Source organism: Aplidium turbinatum, chromosome 10 (genome assembly GCF_918807975.1).
Source record: "Aplidium turbinatum chromosome 10, kaAplTurb1.1, whole genome shotgun sequence".
Classification (NCBI taxonomy): Eukaryota; Metazoa; Chordata; class Ascidiacea; order Aplousobranchia; family Polyclinidae; genus Aplidium; species Aplidium turbinatum.
Genome location: NC_137481.1, coordinates 21,813,666 through 21,840,054, shown reverse-complemented (window position 1 = coordinate 21,840,054; position 26,389 = coordinate 21,813,666). Strand labels below are relative to the sequence as shown.

The 26,389-nt window shown below is 34.6% G+C and overlaps 1 protein-coding gene across 1 annotated transcript; it reads left to right on the top strand.

Annotated features, from left to right (window-relative positions):
• The first annotated feature begins 227 nt into the window (after nucleotides 1-227).
• On the top strand, nucleotides 228-24,401 carry LOC145779066 (uncharacterized). Its single transcript, XM_082590639.1, has 18 exons — nucleotides 228-291; nucleotides 3,103-3,480; nucleotides 6,885-7,076; nucleotides 9,149-9,297; nucleotides 9,378-9,507; nucleotides 10,261-10,560; nucleotides 11,293-11,553; nucleotides 12,903-13,025; nucleotides 13,759-13,829; nucleotides 16,125-16,356; nucleotides 16,935-16,970; nucleotides 20,590-20,636; nucleotides 20,798-20,849; nucleotides 21,422-21,480; nucleotides 22,077-22,128; nucleotides 22,516-22,556; nucleotides 23,772-23,831; nucleotides 24,044-24,401. The coding sequence occupies exons 1-17, from the start codon at nucleotides 228-230 to the stop codon at nucleotides 23,829-23,831; spliced, it is 2,247 nt and encodes a 748-aa protein (XP_082446765.1). The 3' UTR covers nucleotides 24,044-24,401.
• Nucleotides 24,402-26,389: the final 1,988 nt, after the last annotated feature.

The following is a 26,389-nucleotide window of genomic DNA, read 5'->3' as shown; positions in this document are numbered from 1 at the left end:
AATCTTATATAACTGAGGCGCATAAAACCAACTGCAAACTATTACAAAATCATATCAAAATGAAGTGCAAAAATAAACTCGACTGCTATACGGGATCCCTGCAGAAGGCGCATTGGGGTAACGCGTCACCCAGTTTGGAACCACCGCGTTGCAATGACATACTACAGGCCCTGTAACAACGTGAGTCACTTCAAAAAACTGGAGGATATTTGTCATATAGAAAATACATGTCTCAGACCATTCCACTTATTTCCACATTTACTCAAACTTTATTGCAAGCGCGGGTGACAGGTTTGTTTTTAAACTCATGTTGGAATAAAAAAGGAATTGACGTAGTTGCTACTTCGGTTTCAACGCAATGTTACACGTCACAATGTTCTTATTATTGACATCCGTGTGGGTTCATTTTTCTACTCTGTGATATCTATTCAGTAATCCAAAAATTCTAGAATTGCAGGAGTAGTGAGAAATGTGCATCGCCACAGCAAAGTGTTACAGCAAAGTGCTCAAGTGGCGCGCGCCAACAACAATACAAACTGCAGATAGGGCACCATCGTTTTGATCTTAAAGTCGCATTAATTCTGCAAAGTAAATTCAGTGGAAACGATGCGATGTCAAATGATAGTTGAATAAACAAGAGAATTTCAACTAAGACTATTTCTAATACTTCGGAACAGTTATACGTAAAGGTTAAGACAACTAAGGCTTGCTAAAAGTCTTACTGTTGCCTGATACAAATGACTTGTTGTTTAATAAGTTAAAACAGTAAATAGTTTTCCAACATAGAAAATGCTTTTGTGGTGGCAGAAAATGTGGTTGTTATTCTTTAACTTGCTTTTAGGATCGACATTAAAAGGTAAGATACTTTAAAAATGTAGTAATTTAACTTTTAGTTATTTGCAGGGTTAATTGTTAAATACTAATTTGCCAATTACGTATTAATAAATAATTACATTTTTTGACAAATATTCTGATTGGTTTATGTGTCAAAAGCATTTAGAAGTTGAAATAAAAACACATGTACGGGACAAAAAATTAGGGTTTTGATGACCCACCTTACATCCATGCATCAAGAAATGTTGTTTTTTTATTGTTGAATTTTGTAGTATAGTTCATAACGAACTAGCACAGCAATTTTTAGTTTTCCATTACATTTACAATAGAAGTTATAGGGCTCTTAAAATAGCAAAAGATGCTACATGTACTCGCACAAGTCAAAAACGAGGGTAGTACTTGAAATTCAAATGACCGCTAAGAACGAACTCTTTCAAGTATTGTTGTAAAACTTTTGATTCTTTCATTTGGTAGCTGAGGCATAGTATGACAACCTTCCAGCAAAACTTGAGAGATATCATATTTGTGATATCTATATATTGGCTATTTTCATAATATGGAATGACACTATTTTTCATTTTTCAAGCTCGATGTGAACCCAGTAGAGTGCATCCAAATTTTGCAATATTTTACACAATTAATTTTTCCTAGAGGTAGTAAAACTTAGCACACTGCTATAAGAAAATATTTTTTTTCACATGGGAGTTTAATGCACTCTAATATCTAATTACTGGGTTGTGGGTTCTTAACAGAGATGTACGGAGTCAGGTTTTATGGACTTTTGCTCCACTTCAACTCCGAAGTGTACGACTCCAAACGCAAAACATAAACCACAGTCCAGAATTTTATAGCCTTCTACGTCTAACACAAATATTTTCCTTATTCACTGTTATGAAAAGAAAAACATATTTTTGAATAAACTTATTACTGCTTAGAAAATAAAACCATAGAAGCACACAAAAATAACAACTGCACCAAGTACAGCATATATGTTTGGATGTTAAAAGTATCAAATGGCAAAAAAATTACATTTTTGCCACAATCCGGTTCCTGGTTTTGCCAAGAATTTCAGACTAGGGTTCCACTCCGGCTCCCGCAGAAAACCGTGATTCCTACCCCTAAATACTCCAAAACTCCGGCTCTTTGCACCTCTGGTTCTCAAACTTAGATGTTACGGTACTTAGTTATTTAAGTTTTAAAGTAGCAACGTAATAACTTTGTAGCGTGAATGTCATGCTCACGATTGTGCGACAGAATAACGTAACTATCACGATATTTGAAACACATGCAGGTGGAAAAATCGTGGTTGCCATATCCTGTGACTTGATTTTCTTGAGATTTGATAGGATTTTGTTGCCTGGAGGAACATCACTTTTTCTGTTATAAACCTCAACAGTTCTTGCTTTGTATCTTCTTTTACAAGATTTCTTGCTACCACTCGTCTTATTTTCCCATCTCTACATTTGAGTTGTTATCACATTCTTGCAGCAGAATAGTTCTTGTTTGTTCACATCGTGTTTCTACCTGCTTTAATTTAAATGATATACGCTTGCTGGACGCTAGAGCGGCCTAGCGCGCCGTAAAGTTTTACCAGGGCCGCCGCGTGAATGTGTGAAAACTATTACTTTTTTGTTTTATTAGCATAAAAAAGAACTTTAATCTAACCGTAATCAGGTCACAAGATTAATTTGTCACAACACAAGTCATTTACCCAGTGCATAGATTTGTTTTGTAAGAGAACGAACGACGAACGTTCTTTGTGACGTAGAAAAAGACTTCACATTTTCCTCTAGATGTTATTATACCTATTTCGTAAGAAGATAATCACCTTATCTTGTCAAAAATATAATTTACAGATTTGTCAGCACTGCAATTGTTTCGCGAAGTTAGCCTAGTTTTGTTCTAACTCGCGAGAAATTTTTAAAAGTTGCGGTTTATTGGTAGATTTGTTTGGTTTCGTTTCAAACCGACTTTCATAGAATAAATATCACTTTTACTTGATGCTATTCAATTTTTATGTTTTACATTGAGCGAAATTGACTGGGGCGCCATGAGTGTTTGTAAATGTTTGATAAGCGCTATCAGAATTGAAACTTTGCGAAGCACCGATTTCCGGAATTTTTCATAACTATTTCACATTCGGTCAGCCTATCGTCTTTTTTAATGTAGTTTGTTGTTTTCATATTTCTGGCGAGGCTACAAAGCGGCGTCAAAATTGCACAAATTTTGGTTAGTTTGTTTCAGTTGTTCATGTTTGTTTTATTTTAGGAACAGTTTCACTTCCAATCATTGAAACAAACTTTCCATCACCAACCAACAAATTAGCAACTGGTTATCGTGGTCTTGTTGTGACAGCTCAGTTTAAGAAAGAAAATGCAACTAGTTTTCAATGGATAAACACATATGCAGACAACAACAACGTTCAGCAGTTTTACGTCCCTGGTGTCGGATGCTATCCAAACGAATCAATCAATGAAACGCAATCTTGTGTTGAGAACAATGGAGTGATCACTTCTAACTTGACTTATCTGCAACGACTGACAAGTAACCTGGATCTTAGTGTTCGAAAGGGCTCAGTGGCGACTGGAGGCGATATCTCTGGGCTGAAGGTTGTGATTGCCCTTCCATCTGAATTTATTATTCAAAGTAAGTTTATGCATTATTGCATCAGTTTTACATCGAAGTGATGACAGGTAGTGTCAATCCATACCAATGTTGCAAGTGTTGAGATCATTGTAAAAGCTTTGTTTTAGACTGCCGGAGTTGATTGTTGGAAAGAATTAAAATATATAACCATTTAAGCAAACATGAATAGCTTTCATGATATTTCGACCATGCCAATCGTAGTCAGTCTGTTACTTATAACTTTTCAAGATGTTAATTTATTATATCAATATGCTATATTGCTAAATATTCATAAATTATCATACGTTTTAACGAGCAGTGTTTTTTAATTACAAACACCATTTCTTCAATGTCCAGTTTTATTTTGCTTACCAAGTAAAAATGTAATCTTATCATTATCAAAATATATTATTATTTTTTTCAAATAGGCTAATTTGCTTATATTTTAGATATTATTTTATGATATTTTGTTTGATTTGTGTCGATTCGTACATGGCTTGTTCAAATGAATGGAATGAAACCATTTAAGCTAATTATGGTAAAACTAGTTTTTAACCAATTTATCTTTGGTGCCGTAGTTCACTCAGGAAATGAAGCTACACTTAAAATGTTTTTGCTGAATCCAAGTCAAATCTACGTCAATGACATCGATCATGTTATAAAAGAACGCCAAAGGCCAACGCAATATCCGTCGTTTTACAGTGTACTCACCCAGCATTTTGTCCATTGTGTCCAACACACCTTTGTTGTTTTGTTATAATACTTGATTGTCTCTGGTTTGTTTGATTACGTCGCTTCAACTTCTCCAGTCATGCGCATGGATAATAGAAGCACAACTGATTTTTTTTTCTTTAGCACATATGAACAGACTGTTGCATCTTGAAAGTTGGCGAAATTGGTCGAGTAAACACTAAACAGCCCTTTCTTTGGAAGACTGCATGTTGCTAGGCAAGAAACTTTTGTTTTTTTTTGATTATCTCAACTAAACTCAGGCCCCATGTCTTTAATACTTTAGCTAGCTACATAGCCTACCTGTGAAGAAATTATCGGTGGTAAAATTTATTCCAGAATCTTTATACAAAGAGACCAGGTCCAGAACTGTTCGCTCACCAACTTTTACCTGTCTGGAACCATCTATTGGTTTTCCAGTATAAAGCTAACTATGTGGCGGGTAGGAGTTTGATGCATCACAACCCCAGAAAACCTTGATGCAATATTTAGCCATTTAAATAGTATACTGTGTAAATTTAGTATGTCCTCAATATGGAAATAAAAAATTATTCATTTATGGTGATGGTTTCCTGTGGTTTGTAGGCTCTCTTCAAATTTTTATTCAGCATGAGCCAATTATCTCGTGTTTGTGCAGCTTTATCTTTTTGCACACGCTCTACACGGGTATTTTCGTTGTCAAATCTAATAAATCTCAGCATCATCTTCAGGTCACGAGACATAGCTGCATAGCATCTACTGTTCACATATATTCCAGATTCTCTTTATTATTTCTGTGCACACCAGCAACAAAAAAGATGCCAATAAATGCACTGAGCTCAACTTCATTAAATGGATCGCATGTTCTTAGTGGTGGTCGTTCAAAAGCGTTAGGAAATCTTTTTGTGAGCTTACTGTAGAAAGCTTCACAAACTCTTCAACCCTTTCAATTTGTTTCTCTTAATATAATGTCACAAATCTCTGGACTCATGATTGAATAGAAAAGCTCTTTTTCTGTAAATAGATTGCTGGTTTCTGCAGCCCACTTCTTTGTCATAGGATGTTACTAGGTCTTGTTTGTGCATTTGGCAGTGAATTTCTACGTCAGAGGCGTGCAACATACGGCCGGCAGGCCAGAGCACGGCCCGCGGTACCCATTTACGTAGCCCGCACATTCTTCATCAAGTATCCATTATTTTTAAATACTTTTCACTGTTTCACTGTCATCATTAGTAAGCGTTGTAGAAAACCGCCTTGTTCTTCCGGCAATGATTTAGTAACATAAATCTTACTTCATGGGTGCAGTGTGGTGAATATATTAATATTTATTCTACAAAAAGCTTAGCATAGTAAAAATGTCTACAAGTAAGAAAAGGAAGGTTGATTATGAAAGGCGGAAGTTTAACAATGAGTGGTGTATAAATTACTTCGTTGTTCAACACAATCAAGATGTTGTTTGCCTGATTTGTCAAAACACTACTGTATAGCAGTAATGAAAGAGTACAATATCAAGCGACACTACTGTGCAAAACACTCTGCTAATTAGTGTTTAGACCTCTGGACAGAGAAGATATCAGACATCTAATTACTCACTCACTCAATGTGAAACTTGATTGTGTGTACTTTTCCATTAAATAAACTGTTTATATAAATTCATGTGTTATTCGATAGACTGGCCCTCAGCATCATTATAATTGTACGTTGTGGCCCGTTGCGATAAACAGTTGCACGCCTCTGTAATCTACGTCATTCAGTTGCATCCTTAGCAATCTAATACTACCAACATTGTGAGACAGAAAAGGGTCATCATCAATACTTTTGTTTGAGTCGTATTCTTTTTCCTGTTCCATCACAATATCTTCTTCAATGTCGCACGCTTCTTCAATGCCGCCACCCGCTTCTTGTAAATAATTTTCGTCATTAGATGCAACACAATTATGTGTCTTCCTCATAATCAGAATCAGATTCTTCAATCATATTCCTTACTTCATTGGTGTAAATCTGAAAGGCAACAAAAAACAAAAGCAAATGTATATAATATTTCTTCGTGAAATACTACAAAAAAATAGGCTGGACACAAAATTACACTAACCTCAATCGATGTGCTCTTAGAGTCTTAGACCAACTTTATTCAGGATTTGCAACTAAACTATGTAAAACATCAAGCAGGTGATTATTAATCTGTCAACAAATGAACTATACATCAAAAGGTCAATTTTTCTTTTGACTCCGAAACTTTGAGCCACCAATCAGCAACATGGCAGACTAGAGATTTCTATCCACCTATCTCATTCGAAATCTATGCTAAATTTCGATTGAGATGCCATGCAATATCAGCAGAAATTTATGGGTTGAGTACAGCGGCATAATGAGCTGTTTCTCTGAGTATAGTCGACGTCACAAAGATAACATATCGTATAGTGTTATACAGTGTCCACTGTCTACGTTTGCTACTTGTGATACTTCTGTGGAGCACAATATTTCAACGTTCAGACCAACAAATACGGCACACCATACAAAAAGTATAACTAACTTGGGAATTTCAATAGAAAATGTATGTGGGTACAATTGCACCCTTTCCGCCTGTTAGCTGTGTAATATTATGCAGTCAGACGAAGGTTAAAAAGTGTTTTAAAATACCAAAAAGTGGAATCAAAAAACCTCAGGAATAATTATTACTGTATAAACCATTCTCAATTTACGCATTTTTGTATCAGATTGTCCGCAAACTCTTGAAGACAATGTCACTGTTCAATTCAACTCAGCTGAATACAATGACGTTGGAACATTCACTTGTTCTAACAATGGACGATTGTTCTATTCAAACGGAAGTCAATCTACTTCTGACCGAACTACTTGTCAATATAATGCTGAATGGAGTGGTCAAGATAACCTACAATGCTGGACAGGTGTTGAAAAGTTATTAAAACTATGAAAAAATACATTTATTTTTGTCAACATAACCACTACTTCAATAAATATTTTATAAAACCCTAGAACAAAAAGTAGCCTACATATTATATAAGTCGATTCAAAAAGATCAGTAACCTTTTAAGCTGATGTAGTTCCACACAAAGTGAAAATTACATAACTTTTAAAACTTTTTTTTATTTCAAAGAAAATGCCTGGTAAGGCGTGATAAAATACTAACTGCAGACAGAGGCCAGCTGTTTCGATCTCAGAGATCTCTTCAGTGCAGCGAAAGACAGTTGATTTCGATTGCTTTTGTTTTTCATTTTTCGCACTAATTTGGCTTTAATTTTTTGTTCATAGGATTGGTTAGCTGTTTGGTGACATTAGTGATCAAAATAACAAGTGGACGAGTTTTAATTTTAAAATTAAACATTAGTAAAACGTAATTTTTTCGTCAATTAGTGAAAGTTGTTTTTTCAGTGCTAAGAAATGATTGGAAAATGTCAAAAATATAAAAAAAAAAATGAGAAAAAATTGTCACGCATGAAATTGTCACTAATGAAACAATACAATCAGCATAGATTAATTCAAAATGCAAATGATTGGATGCTAGTAGAACATGGTTGGAATGCTTTAATTTTTCATGTTTTTGATTGATTTAGCTTTAATTTTTCTTTTGCTATTTTTCATATTCTATGTTTGAAAATTCGAAAAAAAACATCTTATGTATTGGAAGCATAAATAAGTAAGGTTATCCAAGTTGAGACGCCACAAAACCATTGTAAACCATACCAGTCGTAACATAATAACCAAGTACGAAATTTAACATGCAAGTAAAGCAGAACAAGGATAAACTGATGAAAGCTTGGAATGAGCAGTGAGCATTGGGTTTTATTCAGTAAAAAATGACTCAAAAAAAACGTTTGTTTGATTATATTTTGCCACATCCAACCTGTCCAACCAGTTTATATCAAACGTCTTCAAAACCTCCAAAGCATTAAACTCGTTTTAATCTCTTGTTTTAATCTTCTTAATCAAACACTTAAAGTTAAATATGAATCCAATTGTACGGCTCAATGGAAGTGAGATCAAATTCGTAGACAGTGTCAAATATTTGGGTGTTTTTCTTGACACGGCAATGTGTGACGACAAGGATGTAAATCGACAAGTGCGATCAATCTACTGTTCTGCCAACAAATTAAAATCCAAATTTTACAAGTGCTCCAGTGATATTAAAAATGTTCTATTCCGTTCTTATTGTACTCCAATGTATGCATGTCATCTGTGGGAAAATTATCATCAACGTGACATTAATCGTCTGCGTGTTGCCTTCAATAATGCGTTTAGAATTATACATAATTTGCCTAAACACTATAGCGTACGTGAACATCAAGTCTTGTGTAACATCATAACATTTGATGCATTACTTCGTAAATATGTTTTTTCTTTTGTTGGAAGATGCGAAGTATCGTCTAACTCTATTGTTGCCTCCCTGATGAGGTCTGATTGCCATCGTATATCAAATTACCGTCTTCATTATAATAATTCTATGTATGCTATTAACTAGTTTTGATGGCTGCCATGTCATCTGATTGTTTTTATCGTTCTCAATACTTTCAGTTCTTCTAACTTGTAACGCTACCGTACCATTGTCTGTAAACTTGTAACAGTAGATAGCCTATTTATTGAGATTTTGTGCATTTGCAGTTTGTGTATTATTTTGTTATTTTTTGATGTTATTTCGTTGTTGTTGTTCGTTATTTGTGCATTTGCAGTTTGTGTATTATTTTGTTGTTTTGTTTTGGATATGGACAGCTTTGTCGGATGCAAATAAATTATTATTATATTATTATTATAATCTCAAACTTGCCATATTTTGAATTTGTAACGTTTACCAATGATATGTTTTGTCTTGAATAACTGCATGATAGTTGGATCATACAAACAGATCGTCGACGTGATGTTTCAATACTCGTTTGGAAATCGCGTTCTGCGTATAGTGCCCATCATATTCATGTGAGGTTTTTATATGTTTGATGACATGACAATTGAACTCAATGTTCTGCAGCTCCTAATCCCGTAATAGCCACAATGCACGGGGACTTCACTGTTGTTGAAGGAACTAACTTCACTGTTACCTGCGAGTACAATGACGTCATTCCTATTGGAACCAACACTACTTTCTATTTAGATGGCAATGAAGTCAGACGACAACAGGTAGTTGTTAAAAAGTGATTGCACGTTGTGCCATTATGCCTTTAAGCGACTTTCATTTCATTTTTTTATTTTATTTTCAGGAACGCTCATTTACGTTTTCCTTGCAAGCCGAGGACAATAACAAACAATTATCGTGTCAAGCTGTGACTCCATATACGGAAATGTTTGTGGAAAGTGGAAGGTCACCAAACTATTCTATCAATGTTCAATGTGAGTTGTAAACTAGTCAAACTTCAAAAAACCAGGGATATGGCTTGAAATCCTATCAATAGCAAACAGTGTTGTAATTTACGACGCTAAATTCAGTACTTCAAATGTACAAATGACAACACTGCTGTGTAGTGTCTATGATATGCTGCGCGAAATAGTCTTCCCTAGAATAATCTTGACAATGCAAAACTTAAACTTGCTTTCATCACGTTTGAAGCGCTATAACATTCAGCATGTTCACATCTGAAGCGTTGTTGCGCAATAATAACTTTCTCTAAATGAAATATTCGGTTAAGGTTTCAATTCAAATTGTTTTAATTTTTGATTTTAAGAAATACCTATATTCGAAGGCACAGCATGACTCTGGTAAACAACAGAATAGACAAAAATTTATCGATGATGAGAATGTTTATCCAATGACTAAAATAGTGTCTTTAAGAGCTCAATCCTTGAACTTTCTCATCCTTGTAGAGGCTTTGAACCACTGACGCAGGCCACCCACCGAGATTGAGAGTCAAGTTGTCACTTGTTGTTGAAGTGTTGCTGCTTGCAAAATACACTAGGTGCTACTGAATAAGGGACACTTCTAGAAACAAAACATTCATATTCTAAAACAAAGCATGTATTCCAACATGTAATAGCTAACATCAATCTCTTCCTATACTGTACAATAAAAAAGTACATATATCTTCATTAAACTCTTATAAAGTTTTTATGGTTCCATAGATTCTATTATTGCACCAATGGTTTCAGATATTTCTCCAAGTGTTGTCAACACAATCTTTACATCGAAATACTTGATTGCTACCAGCAGTGGATATTTGTTGAGATCTGATCAACATTTTTCAATGAATTGTTCAAGTCAAGGCAGTCCTACACCTCAATGTGTATTCACTATTTGCTCTGGGGAATGTGAAAACATCACCAACATTAACAACGAATGTTTCATAAGTCAACCTCTCAGTGTTGGTGGTTCGTTGTCTTGCTTGGCTGTTAACAATGTTGGATCACACAGAAGTGTTGCTAGAAACATCACAGTCATTCCAGCTATCAGTGAGTTTCAACGATTTTCCTTTCAGTAACTCTTTTCCTTTTTCTTTATTTTTCGTTTTAATTGTTTGGAATTATAAATGAATGGAATGCACTAAATAAAAAAAAACACTTTTTCCATTCTGAAAAGTTTTCGATACGCAGAAACTGTTATCACATCCAATATTCTGTGAATATATAAGTGCAAAATGACAATATCTGAGTATGAAAATAAGACTTCAAATAACCACTCATTTTCTTCTGAAAGGTTGTTGTTACACACACCTTATACATCACATAAATATGACTTACTGTGAGTATGTAGTTGCAAAATGGCAACGTCGTTAAGTGAAGAAAATGCTGTAAGGCAGTTCGTTACACAGAATACAACACAATAAAGCGAATAAAAGCGGTCATATTATGTTGAACTTGGTGATTCTGCAATACATTTTACTTCCTTCCAAGTGCACAATCTACTTGTTACTGATTGTACGATTGAAAATGGTATTGCTACATTGCAGTGATGGAAAAAAATGTGTTTCAAGCTTTAAGTTACAAATATGTTGCATCAAGTGAAGTAATTATACAAAATGATTTTTTTTTTAAATAATACATTTTCACTCATATAACGGATTTGGTGTTATTGATGCTTTCTTTTAATTGTTTGATTGGTTGTCACTTTATGTCATATTTTCGAAACCGAATTTTTTTATTTCAATAAATAATGAAAACTTGATAAGTTTTTTAATTTTGCAGGATATGTGAGTTTAAATTATCCTGAGAAGAATAAAACTAAGACGATTGAACGTGGGGAAGCTTTAATACTCACCTGCAATATTACTTATGTCGCTAAGTTGAACACCACCTTCATATGGACTCACCCAAACATGACAACATATTATCCAAGTGCGATGTTGAACCTCCCTTCATTGACTCCATTTGACGCTGGAAATTACACTTGTAGAACTGATGATGAGTTTGGGAGGTTTATGAACAGTATCCACATTGATGTTATTTGTAAGCAAAGCATTAAAATTTGTCTAGTTTTAGAAATAGTTTACAAGGAATAGATGCAATCAGATCATAGTGTGATGTGCATCCCATGTCCTGCTTATACGCTTGGCACTTTGTATTATATTTTATTTAGCAATTTTTATTGTTAATCTCACACAAAAATAATTTTGAAAACAAATTTCATTTTTTGCAAACAGTTAAGCTGCTGCCAAATATGATAAAACTTGCAGTTCTGTTTGTCTTATTTCAAAACTAGTTCACAAGAAATAGATGCAATCAGATCAAATAGGATTTGTATCCTATGTTCTGTGTCACGATTTCTTTCTATCTCTTACCAGGAAAACGACTTGGAAAGATTCAATGACGTAGTTTAATGGGTTATAACCGAAAAGCAGTCAATTAAATTCACGGATAGTTCTATTGGTGAGATGATATATAAAAACGCTTGAAGGACTCCAACGAATGGTTCACCACTTCCAACAATTAATCAAAGTAACAGTAAACGGCAATAGATTCCAATGCTTGCGACTATTGATCAAGTTTAACGTAATCCACTCGCAGCTTCTCATACGATTCTAATTTTAATCAGAAATTATATTAGCATCAACTTGCTTTACTCGTATGCAATACTTCAACTTTTGATCAACAATAATCTTTGCTTCTATTACCAACTGCTACTATTACAGCAATGATCTCTCATAACCAACTCATCATAATAATCAACTCATCATAATACAACTCCCATAATAATAAATTACGCAAATTACACCACTATTTATAAAAGGTTTGTTCGGTTTAATAACTTCGAGAAGGTTACGTAATGTTGCATCACACGAACTCATCGTTCGGTCACGTTGCATTAAGCGGCATAAACAAGCAAGTTTAAAGAAGACTCTAGAACTGCACGTAGCAATCGAATGACCTAGAATACACGTTACATAATACAGATTTCGTAATCAGAGGTTACTTCAGGATAATGACCGATGATAACCTATAGCATAAGAATTTTACAATCAAAACAGCACGCTCGATCGAGATACAAGCGGCCCGTTGTAAGACCTCGCACATTGATTGTGACATTCTGCCTAAACGCTTAGTTGCTTAGTAGTCAACTTAAATTTTAGTTAGCTTATTTATTGCTAATCTCACAGATAAATACATTTAAAAACAAAATTCTATTTTTTTGCAAATAATTAAGGTGCAGCCAAATATGTTAGTGCTAACCGCTGCAATCAAACAAAGCATTATTTTGCACTGAATAAATCCTTATTCATTCACTTTGCTATTAGTTAAATCCATTCTATAAGAAAATAAAATGTTTCAAATTAGACCAACAAAGTTGCATGTTACAGATGCACCCTTCCAATACAACCTTACTTCATGCTCATGGGTTTTTGGTCAAAGAGGATCTTGCGATGTTACGTTCATGTCAAATCCTCCATCTGAACTTCTAGCTTTAATCAAGAGCAAATCTGGTAATATTCAATCAATAATATTTTTAAGCTACTTGATTTTAAAAGCAAGTTTTAAACCAAATAACATTGATCGTTGGTGGAATTTAAGTTGTTTTCAATAACAATAAAAAAAAACTTTCTAATTTCAATGCCACAACTTGGGTGCTAAAGAATATAAGCGCATTTTGGAGTGCGAAAATTTCGTACAAAACAATAACAAATCATGGTTGGCTTATTATCGAGCAAGTTATAGTTTGAAGTAAATAAAAGCGCAATTTGAATATTCATAATGATGCCTTTGGGTAAGTCCAAAGGTTTATGTCAAACAATTTTAATGAAGTATTTTTAATCTTGTCAAATGATTTCTTTAAGCCGTGAAATAAATCTCATCTTGTTAATTGTTATCGAAACAAGTCTCGAAACTTCTTTTGCTGGAAACATTTGTGGACTTTTTAGTGTTCTATCTCCATCTTCTTTATTGTGAACCATGCCGTTCATGCATGCATTCTTCTTTCCACTTATCCCAGTATTTGACTGCATTAAAAATTGTTGTGGTTGTAACGTGAAGATGATCCTAGGGGTTATTGAAAAAACTGAGGCGCTGTTTATCAAGAGCTCGCATCGAGCATGTCTGGGTTGTTCTTTTGCGTACCTTTGCATTATGGTGATAGTAGAGATTTTGTATGACTCTCAAATTTGTCGTTGAGAATCGTCAAACTTCTAATACAGTCGTTAATTCAAACAATATATTCAGATTTAAAAATGGAAGATGGAAATTTGAGAACGGATGGAATGTTTCAAAGTTTCACGTTCATGAAAGCAAATGTAAGTGCAAGATTTGAAAGATATGTAGACATAACTTTTTGTTGCGTTGGCTTTAATAAACTTGAAACACAATTACGCAAAGTAATTCATTACTTCAACAACAGTAAAAGAACACTTCGGCTTTACGTGCTGAAGGACTTGATCATTCACAGCACACTTTTCTTTTTATTTAAAAGATAACTTCCGCCATCAAACAAACAAATTGTAAGTAAACTACTTAATATAAATTTTTGTTTGAAAAGTCTTTAAAATTCTTTGCCTTTTACATGGTTTTATAATTACTTTTTTAAACGCATGTTTTATGTGATGATAACGTTGGTCATTTGCAGATAGCCTACGTTAGTGTTTTTTACTGTCAACATGAGTAGGGCTTGAAAACCAGGATCGCAGTTTCAGAAATTCCCGGGATATAGTGGGTTTTCAATTTCCTTTTACCGGTTTTCTCGATTAAATATACCAGATTTCTTTTAAGCAAAAGACAGAATAATTATAATCAAATCCAGCTGGCTCACAACAATCAAAAAGTGTTAACTTTTCTGAATAGTTTCAAGCACGTATTATCAGGCATTCCACGCACTCACACATACAGTCCGACACAGTGTATAAAAGCCGGATCCAAGCCATCACAAAGCAAGAGATGGGATTACTGGAAGCTGCTTGATAAAGACCAAGTAAACTAGAGCAGCTTTTCAACGCTTTATTGAGCATCCATCCGACTTTAGTGGAGGCAGAACGAGCATTTCTACAATAGGATTGCTTGCCATGAAGCTGCGATCATGTCGAAGTGACAAATCTATCAGTGCCCTGTGTTTTAACACCTATTAGCCTACATCCACTAGCCTAGATGAAAAATAAATAAATATTTTGTATGCATTTTTCGTTTAGTTGATTCGGTATACGTTCTACTGTATTTTCATGTTGTTGATTTACTGTTATTAGAAGGCTACCGGTAAAATCTCAGGCTGCGATGAAACATTTCATGTTGGCTCTTTCTGGTCTTTAAATGATTCACTGCTAATTTTTTCTAATAATTTCCGAATTCTTTTGAAACGGGGAAATCGGAAACCCTCATCATAAGCAAACTATTAAAAAATATTATGTGCGGAATTATGATGGAGTTAGTCAAAAAATGATTAACCGTTTGCATGAAAGAATAGAAAATATTTATTTGGTCCATTCAGTCGTTTCTGAATTTCTGCGAAGATAAATGCTTATTAAATGCAAAGGTGATTTGTTGGGTCTATAAACGAACAGAAATAAAACGATCTCGTTTGAAACCGAATGATGCTTATTTTATCCATAAAAAGTAATAGTTTGATGAATGGGAAGAAAATTTCCAATCTTTTCTGGAGTTGTTTAGATGCGTTAGTTTGCTCAGGTATCTCAATGGTTTTAACTCTTTCGCAACCACCGAGGTCACGACGTTTTGATCTAAATAACTAGACATTTTTCACAAAAACCTGTTGTATTTACGCCGTAATAATATCTCATGTGCTCGACGTAGACGCACAATCTTGACATCAAATGAAAAAGCATACATTTTCAGCTACCCGAAGATGAAACGTTTTGCAATAAAATTTAAAATATTCAATGTACAACTAGCAACTTTCCAAACAGTATTTTTTCTAATTTCTAAAAAAATTAAAAATTGGCAGAACAGTGTACTTCATTATAATCTTTACTACCCAAGCATGACACAATAATATGAAAATATATGTAGTTTAATCGAATGCCAAAACAATTCTGCACATGAGAAAAATTTTACTTCGTTTCTGCGCGCAATGCTTTAGGAGATACAGCAGAATGAATAAGGACAGGTAAAGACTATGGATGGATCTGCCATCATTTACATTTTTTTTGCTTGAAACACCCTTTAAACTTGGACGTATGGATACGTCCTTGGTCATCATGGTTAAAATCTCAAGACGTGTATATACGTTCGCGGTCGCGAAAGAGTTAAGCGTCCCACTCAAAATCACACGGCGCTGGCTCGGCTCTTGAGGTGTGCCCTTGAGCAACGCATTTTAGGACTGCTCTTCTTTCAGCGGCACCAAGTTAATGGAATAATTGATAGATAAGCACACTTCAACAACTAGTCGTAACTTCACTTTGCCAGTCTTGGTAACTGATTCTGCGTCTGTGGTTCAACGCCTGTACAAGTATGCAAAACTACCAGGAATAACCTATCAAAAATTTGTCAGGCCCAGGATAAACATTCGAAACTAAACCAATCATTTTACATGCGGTTATTTTACATTTTCCTTACCAATGATTTTATAATGAAACTACATTTAGGTGACAATGGATGACAACGGAAGTTATATCTTGTACTTGCAATCTTCCATTGAACCCTACAACTACACTATTATGTTCAATGTTATTGTGGAAGAGGATTCATCTGATGGTCTTCCATTGAACAACACTCTTGTGATTGCAGTTGCAACAAGTGTGGCTGCAGTGATAACATTATTGATTGCAGTGATTGCTTTCTACTACAAGCAACACAAAGCCTCTGGAAAGAATAAAGGTCTGAATTTCCTACTTTAACAAACCTTATTCTAAATGGTAAGATAGTACATTTTATACTATTTTAGCATTAAAACCGAGTGGGTTGGTTAAGTAATCGACTTTGGTTTGGTTCTTGAGGTGTACGCTTGAGCAACGCAGTTTAAGGACAACTCTTTATTCAGCGGTATACAGTTGATGGAATAGTTCACATACCAAACAACACTTTAACAAACGAAAAAAACACTCAGTTAATCTCAGTGACCAGGCCTATGGTTCAAACCCCTACTCTACAAGCCTGCGAAAATGCTGATAATTAAGATTTTTCAGTCCGAAAATAAAAGTTTTCACAATGTATGAATCACAATCACTCAATCTATCTGATGGTCCAAAAACCAACAGTTTCGTTATTGCAGTATCCGTGACTGCTATTTGGTAGCCTAGCCTAATGTATATTATTATTATTCGCTGCTACTGGGCAGATCGCAAACGAAGCATAAACGACAGAAGCCGAGGTAAGAAGTTAGTTTGGCATTTTTGTTTTCTTATTGTGAAATTTGTTCACACAACAATCAGTCATCAGTAAAAGTGATGTTTCAGGAGATGGAGCTAACCAAGGCGCCTATGCTGTGGAAGGTAAGCATGCTGACACAGGGATGGATGAACCACGTGGGCCTCGTGGGCCTGGGCCCACTTACTTTATTTTCTGCGTGGGCCTGGCCCACCCACTTTTGAAAGTCAAATTTCTTTGAAAAGGTAGTGAAAACGGTAATTTAGAGAAGGATTTCCAAAAAAAAGCTCTTCACTCATTTGATACACACTAGTTTGATTACACAGGCCAACAAAACAATTTTGACACAAAAGGTGAGAGTCATTTCAAAGTAGGCCTATTTCAGGGCCCTGATTCCAAAAATGCACTTAGTTTATTCGAATTTTCGAAACTACCAGGAATTGAATTTCGAACCAAGATTACATTCTTCCGTAACAAGGATAAAATTTTAAGCAGCTGCTTTATTGATACGGTATAAATGGCCTTCGTACCTTGATGGGTGTTGTTCAGTAGGCCTATAGTAAGTCTACCATAATAAAGAATTGCGTTTGTTCATCGATGGCTTTGTTTTGCTTGTTCGTCTAGTTTGTTAAGCAAAACAATGTATGTATTTTATTTGTACTTAGTAGCAGGGGCTGCCCTCAAATTTTCTGCAGATGGAGGGGCAGGGGGGGCAATGGTGCCCTTTTAAAGTCATGTAAGCTACTGCACATTTTGCAATATAACAATTTCTGCTATTCGCTTTTAGCCTAATTATAATCTTTCATTTTTGCCTCAAAATAATATTTACGGCACAAAATTTTGCAACACAGTACAGGCCTTAAAACTCGTTTTTTTTTTCGACATCCATCGTGGCCTAACGGGAGCTCCTTCTCGGCGGCCAAATCTGCGTGCTTGGAGACCAAAATACAAAATAAAAATAAAGATAGCACAAGTAAATAGAATTAAACTTGCAACAATGCTAAAATGATCACTTAGCGTTGTTGAAGTCTGGGCCTGGGCGACGTCCTACAATACAATCGCTGCACCACGCAATAACTGCTTTATCGGGATTGTAATCCAGTACTATTCAAACGACACTCGCACGAGTGTCTCCAATGTGGCTGATTTTATAAAAGTTCGCTACTCCCCTAGAATTCTGTTTAGCAACGAAAAACAACGTTCGACATGTGTTGACGATGACGGCAAGGTAATAAAATAAGTATTTCAATGATTAAAACATTACTTGTAGGCTTTAACTGCCCTTTATCAGAACTGACGATGCACTAGCAAGTGCGAAATATTTTTTCTCTTAAATCTACTGACATCTGATTCTGTTGCCTTAGCAATTGAGGTTTTAGCTATTTCAATGATGTACATTACTAAATGACATTACTAAAAGAAGCATAATTTTTGCAAAATATGATCAAAAAATGTTTTCCCATTGATGTCAACTAACTTTGTTCTCCTTTTTAACAATGGTTCAATGTCCGACAACATCGAATCGACATAAAAACGACAATATTGCCAGCCGATGTAAATTAGCAATTCGGATTAAGACTTTGTTAAAATAAACGTCGGGAATTACAAACAAGACTTACAGCGCTGGCGATCGCAGATGGATATTCCATCAATAACAAATATTCCCCACACAATGCAACAGTGGCGATTATGACGCGCTGATCTAACTTTGCGACACTCTTTGATACTGCATGTTTTCGACAGTTAATCCACGATCATTGTATTGCGAAATTAAATAATTGGCTAGGAGAGACCGGCGGCCAAACTTGGCCGATTGAGGAGCTAGCACCGGCGGTTCATTCAAGCACTACTTAGCGGCCATGGCCGCAGGCTGCTTTAAGGCTTGACAGTAGGTTACATCATTATAAAATAGCATGATGCCCTTCTTTGTATACCGGACACTTGTAGGCTATCATTACTCAATACATAGTGAGCTGATAGATTAGCATTATCGCTATGTCTTATCTTAAAACTTGAAAAAAAATTGGCCTTTTAGTAAACAAAAGTGCCCTTTTTTCGTAATCTTGCCCCCCCAGTCAAAAATCGTTCCGGCGCCCCTGCTTAGTAGCTTAGTAAGTCTGATATTGTTGAAGTCAACAAATATACAGTATTAAGGTGATTGATTTTAAATGGCGTTTGTACAGCTCAGAAATGTGCCTAGGATTACTTTCAGTTTTGTCTATGTAATAAACGACACGATGTTAAATCTATGAGGCTCAAAATTGCAAAAAAAAAATGTTTTTGCTGTAGGCAATCTTAAAAACTAGAGCCAATTCGAAAAAAAAGAGCATTTTCGGAATCAGGGGCCTCGAAATACCCTAAAATGACTCTCACATGCCGTGCCTTTAAAAAAAAAATTTTTGTTTGCCTGTGTTATCTTTGATAGCTCAATGATGAAATCTAATCTTCAAACTTTTCTGTTGAGCCCACTGTTGATAGGAAGCACGTGTGGGTGTGGTTGCGTGTGGTAATCTATAAATCAATCTAATTGTTCTCCAAGGTTAAAACAATGATATCATAACATACTATGCAGTGCATGCACGTCGGCCTACTGTGTAATGCTGCAGATTATTTCTCCCAGGTTGGTATTATAACTGTGTGTGTATATTGCCTTTTTTCAGCGCTATAGAGCAATTTAACAATTTTGTAATTTATTTGGCCAAATCGGACCCAAAAATGGAAATTTTTCGCTGGTTGGCATAAAAGGCAATCATGAAAACACAATGTATAAGCGATTTGAAGTATTAGGAATGCAGTAATGTCATGGGGGGTCTGGGGGGCGAAGCCCCCCAGAAGTTTGATTAACTTTAACTGCTACGCCTTTGGGCCCACCTACTTTTAAAATGGTTCCTCCATCCCTGTGCTGACATAAGACTTCACTAACCAACCAACCAATACGACTAACTTCACAACGTAGACAATAACGATCTGCTTTAGCCTGATGCTGCGAGTTCGCTGTGGTAATAGCGAATTGCACTGGCTTTTGAAACACAGTTCCCTGGTCATGTGCTATCACGAATGGTGTTGAACTCAGTGAGTCGTTGAAATGCGGCTGTTTTGTTTGGCTTGAGGCTGCTGGCTGTTGAGTTTTTGTGTTTTTAGGCGTTGTTACTGTGAAATTTTGTTGAGTCAGTTGATTAATAGATTAGGTAACGTAGTTCTTCCCTTTCGGCACGGTTACTGATATTTGGACTCTGTCTACTTATGAAAATGGCCTCTTTAAAGCGAAACTCTATCTATTACAATAGGACAAACAAATGCTTATGTGCAGGGTTAGTGAATATACAAAAAATCCACTTATAATAAAAAATAGAAGGTTCTTTTACTAATCCGATATGTAGGCAATGCTGAGGTTTTGCTGCAAGCTAAACATTTTAAAAAAGCAGACTGTTGAAACTGGATGTTTAACGTCACTATTCGTCAAATGTCGCTCCATGTCGTGAATCAAAACTAACTATAACATTGTGCTATTCTTTTGTTTCAAGTAATTGCTATCTTGTACTTTTGCAAAATCAAGAAAAAATAAATACAAACCGACGCTGCTGAAGTTGTGTCAATTGGGATGAAAAGCAGGAAGTTCTGTTTGTTACAATCCTTGTGCTGTTCATGAACATTGTAGTCCTACAAGAATTAATTTAAACCTGAAAAGGCAACGATTTATTCAAAGAAGTTCCACAAATTTATAAAACACTTTGTTTGTTTCAGATGAAAAAGGTTATGTTGATTTTCGCCCATCTTTTAAAAAATCTGCGGTAAGCAAGAGTTTCCAATCCTTGGTTTACAACTTTAAAAATGCGAAAGTTACAACACTGAATATTTGCAAGTTGCAATTCGATTTACAACTGTAAATATCAGTTATTGCTTAGGATTGATAACTTGAACAAGAAACTGAGTTTTCTTTTAACTTTTACAGCCTACAACAAAATCTGGATCTTCTCATTATCTGACACCAATACAAGGAACAGGTGATGCTAGTAAAAATAAATTTGTTATTGTTATAACAAAATTAGCTTTAGGAAACATTTGTGACAATATTAATGACCTAACTTCAAAAGAACAAAGATTTTCACAAGAACGCTAAAACAAACTAATTTTATGTGATGTAACATAGCAAGATAGTTTCAGTAAATGTTGCCATAGCTTGTTGATCATTTAATTTAAGCAATAGTTTCTACTCTCAGTCATGCTTGTATTCAGTTGAGAATTCCACGTTTTGACATTTTTTGATCAGCTACATGAATTAAGGATAGAAATATCTTTAGACGTTTTAGCAGAATTTGCAGCTACTACTATGTAGTGTGCTGACAGAGATCGCAGTGTGAACGCTTCTACTAAGTAACTTATAATTTGATTAAGATTTTAGTTCTTAATTTCGATGTTTATTATGCAATGAACATATTTTAGTAGAATAAGTTCCTCTACACAATCAAAGGTTTGTTGTGTTTCAGCAATTGCAATTCTTTTTAAACAGCTGTAAATCTTTCATTTACATTAGTTAAGATATCATCAGAATGTATTATGCAATTACGTTTTTTAGAAGAACATGGCTACGAAGAAATCAACCTACATTCAACGACAAGCAAACGTTATCAAAATGTAGTTGTGGAAGATGCGAGTTTTAAACCAAGATCTCGTTATACAAAATATTTGGTTTTATTAATGTTCGTTTCATAAGGAATTCTAACAAAGACTTGTTGTTTGTTTATCTTTATCCTGCATTGCGGGAAAGCGGACTTGAGAGCTATGCATCGGTGTACGCCTTGTATGTCTTATGGTTCAACCGGCAACTTGGATGAAAGATCAGTTTGGATGTTAAATTTAGCTTCATGTCAAAAATCTTTCTTAAAGCAATTTAGCAAACAACTGACATTGTATACATTTTCAATAAAGCATTGAGTGTGTAGGAGAGATGAGAAACGAAAAACCGTGGATAGCAATTCAGCTAAAAATCAATAGTTTTCAGTGGTTTGTTATTCTGTAACTTCAATATTCAATTTTCTGGAACCGATAGTAAAGAAACCCTCATTTGCAAATAAACAAACTACAGAAAAATGGCAAATGTATGCAACCTACTCAGTATGCAATTGATCTATTACCATCTTGAATATACTCAACTCGATAATACACTACTAGACCAAACTGTTGGCTACGTAATCTTGACTTTGACTGTTATGCTACTTGTTTATTTCCAGAAAAGACCAAGCAACAGACGCAACTACGTTAATACTGATCAAACCACTGAAAGTAAGAATTGTTTTGTTTTTGTTGACAAACTTTGATCCTTGGCTACAATCGCGACAAATATTAAGCTTCTAGAACAGACATGCATATATTATGCGCATTTCGAACGCATCGTTGTATCATAATTATATTGTTTATATTTGTAGTTAAATATTGAAAAACCTTCATGATGCTGTAAATAATTGTTGTCATAAATTCTGCTATCTGAAGACTTTGTCAAATGCAGGTTGTTTGTGTAAAAGTATGCCGATGTGTATGCCAAATGTGTAGAAGTAGCCATCAACCTGGCGTCACCATATACTATAGGTGAATATATTCACTAAAGTTCTTTTACACTACAGCAATTGAATTCCTATATTGTTATGCAAACCAAACGTTGTTGGTATTTAGATAAACACGGCTTCATTTCGATGGGTCCTCAAGCAACTCAGGTGAGCGGATAATGATCCTCGATAGGTTAAATATCAATTTGGATTTTTGTTACAACAATATGTTGCAATATTTCGTATAGATCGCTATCTGCAGCGAGACGGGGCTTTATGAGGACGCCCCACTTTAAAACTGAAATATTTCACAGAAGGAAATATGCTGGAAATGTGAAATTTCTTTACTTTTAGTTTTTATTTTTTGCGAATTTTCTCAACCTAAACTGGTCATTTTTCTACCTTTCTGCCCTTCACAATTAGCATTTCGTCTCAGGTGGCTAGACATTTTCGTACAATGCTAGTTATATACAGTATATGTTAATGTTAGTGCAATATAATTATTATTACAATTACTTTGAAATGTAAAAATGCCCAAAAATGACTTATCTTAATGAGAAAAGGTAATTTTTTGTTTAGTTTAGCACTACTGTATGTTATAATTCAAAAATTTCAATTTTGAAGCTATTTTCGGGAAACTAAAACAAAAACCGACTTTCTGACGTTTTTTTCATCTCAAACACTTTATTTCAATAAATTTGTTAGGTAAAAACTTAATTTATATATGCACAATACACATGGCTTTTATCTTGTAAAATTTTTGGCTCTGATTTTCATAGCTCCCGTTACTAGTGATTAATTAGCACTGGGCTAAGATAGCCCGTAACGTGCTTTCCGCGTACGAAAACAGCTCGTATTGAGATGGGGTTAAGAGTATATTTCCACTTTGAAACAACAAAAATACAGATTTTTGCTTTTGCGAAATATTTAAGAAGCCTAACATTCGTTTGTAAGACAATTAAACTCCTAAATTTGAACAAGAAAAAAGCCATAAGCCAACATCTACTGGGAAAATAATTTATCAAGACTAATTTTGGTTTAAGATGAAATTTTCTTATGAAAGATATTCATGTTTGCTTGAACTTGTGTTGCAACTCAAGACGTTGAATTATAAAAATATGCAAACGTGGCCATTGAGAACAACATAGCACAAAACGCTATAAAATAATATGAGAAATTCATTAAACTGTGGCTTATGTCGTGGCTCATTGGTCAATATTTTGATGAAGTTCAATATACTTTATTTCCATCAAACTTCCTTCTCAATTGGAGCCACACATTTAGCTGCTAATTCAAACTTTGGTGAAATGGAAATGATCTTAAGGGTGCCAGTTTTCAAATTGCATCTTCACATTATTGATTTTAATTTGTGGCGTTTTACAGAATGCAACGGAACAAACTGATGGAGAATATGAAACAATGATGTCTCAAAAAACAAAATAAGTAATGTATTAATAGTGTATTTATCATAATAAAGTTTTAATGTTTTAGCGTTTTGCTTTATGGCAAATACGCTCTTATGTTTAATCAAGTTGAACAGATTATGAAAGCTAAATCTCAAATATAAAGTTTGCACAAGTTCTGATAACTTATGATTTTGTAATGTTTTTAACTTTCCAAAAATTGATAACATTTATTTCCATTTTTTGTTGCAGATGCCAACAGGTTCTTTGGTGAAAAAAATACAAGCAAATTTTCATTAATGTGGTTATGACGGCATAATCCTACTACAAAATTTTGTGTCAAACCAAAAACCATTTTAGCTATGATTTTAATGTTTATTAGAATGATGATCAATTTATAAGATGCGTCATATACCAATAACAAACCACTTGTCATTTGTAGCAGTGTTGTAACTATATCTATTCATGTTTGATTCTCATTGATGTTCATGCAAGCAAACATACAAGGGAAAGTGTATAAAATGTCCTCTCTTGGAGGTAGTTTTTATTTTTTACACTCCAATAGTTCTAAAGTGAATATTGCCACCACAAACGACGGATAATGAGAGCTTCCCAGACAGAGTGGAAGCAGCTTCAAACTTTCTACAGCTGTGATGATTTATGTCGTAAAAAGTTCATAATATTGTATTCCATATTCTGTCATAATAAAAAAATTAATCACTTTCATTATATACATGACTACATTTTGTTGTAAGGCTAGTGATTAAAATGTTTATCAACCAGATTGTGGTGTTTGACAATCAGAAAGAAGAATCCAAACATAAATATTAGTTGTTATCATTTGTTGTGTAATTGTAAATCTAAAATAGCAATCTAAAATAGTTACTACGACATTTTATTGATTGAAACTAGAATTCATCGAACGACAAACAGATTTGAGAGATGACATATTTGGGTTATGATTTTATGAAATATTCTCCCCAAATTCAAAACCCACAAAAATATTCAATCTTTCGACCCATCCCCCAATTTTCCAATTTTTAAATCGGTTAATATCAAAATCAATCAATCCATAACTTACAAATCTCAAAATTCACCAATAAAAAAATTTATTACTGTACATGTGTAATTCTCAAAACCTTTATTCTAAAAGCCTTTGGAGAAAACCAAAAATTAAATCCATTTATTTTTGTACTTTAAATTTAGCAGGTAAGCAGCAATTTTTTCTGACAACCATTTGCAATGATTTTGTAACACAACAAGCACAAACTATTGTCTGTGCTTTTTCCTGATTTAAATATAGTAATGAAATGTCGACAAGCAGTACAATGTTTCCCACATTCATTCTTCTACGACCTGGAACATACAATAAATAACTTATCTCACACATCTTATTAACAGCTCACAATAGTAAAGACTAAATATTAGTTAACTTAATACAGATGAATGGGCAATGGTTTTACTTCGGAATAGTGCTTAATTAATTATCTGTGATTGACACATGACCAAACTACTAATCCTTACATTGTGCAGATGGTTACAATCTTAAAAACACACATATTCTTGTAAGAAATCTAAGTGTATTAGCTTTCGCTGATATTCTATAAAAATGAGGTTGAATAAGCAAGACGCGCGAGAAGTTTTTTCAAAGCAAATCTTCAGATCTCGGGGACACATAACCAATTGACCTTCCACTAAATACAGTCACCCATGGCTACCTAGAGATACGGCCTGGTTTGTCACATTCTGCAGAATTTTCCACATTTTGCCTTTTGCCAACTTTTGGTGATTGTCTGAATGAAATTTTTCTAAAAATTATATTATAACGTCTTTTTTACTGTCTTTCCCAGGTGACACAATGGGTTTTAACAGCATCAAAAGTTAAAAATCAAAGGCAATTTGATTTAGAAAATTTCGGTCCGACTGTTAATTGCTTTCAGTTTGATTGAGCGTTTTTAAACTTACTTTTTTTTCATTTTCTACTGCTTACCCAAGGCAACAAAAAGCTTTTCATTACGAGTCAGTAAGAAATAAAATAACCTTTGAAAATTTCAGTCAGACAGCAGCAATAGCAGTAATCAAAATATGCAAATTGTGACATCAGGTCGCATCTCCGGATGGCCATGAGTCTATAAACTTAATAACTGTGACGTATAAAACCAACTGTGAACTATTACAAAATCATATCAAAATAAAGTGCAAGAATAAACTCGACGGCTTTACCAGACCCTTTCAGAGGGCGCATTGGTGTAACGCGTCACCCAGTTTGGAACCACCGCGGTGCAATGGCGTACTACCACCCACCCTGTAACAACGAGAGTCACTTCTGAAAACTGGAGGATCTTTGCCGCATAGAAAATACATGTCTCAGACCATTCCACTTATTTTCACATTTACTCAAACTTTATTGCAAGCGCGTGTAACAGGTTTGTTTTTAACTCATGTTAGAGTAAAAAGGAACTGACGTAGTTGCTACTTCAGTTTCAATGCAATGCTATACGTCACAATGCTCTTATTATAGACGTCCGTGTGGGTTCTTTTTTCTACTCTGTGATATCTATTCAGTGATACAATCCGAAAGTTTTCGAATTGCAGGAG

What these genes read in the sequence shown, in the direction of transcription:
- LOC145779066 (XM_082590639.1), top strand. Translation starts at nt 228, where the DNA reads ATGTCTCAGACCATTCCACTTATTTCCACATTTACTCAAACTTTATTG. An exon ending in ATCTGAATTTATTATTCAAA is followed by an intron (nt 3,481 to 6,884) that starts GTAAGTTTATGC and finishes TTTTTGTATCAG; the next exon opens with ATTGTCCGCAAACTCTTGAA. An exon ending in ATGAAGTCAGACGACAACAG is followed by an intron (nt 9,298 to 9,377) that starts GTAGTTGTTAAA and finishes TTTTATTTTCAG; the next exon opens with GAACGCTCATTTACGTTTTC.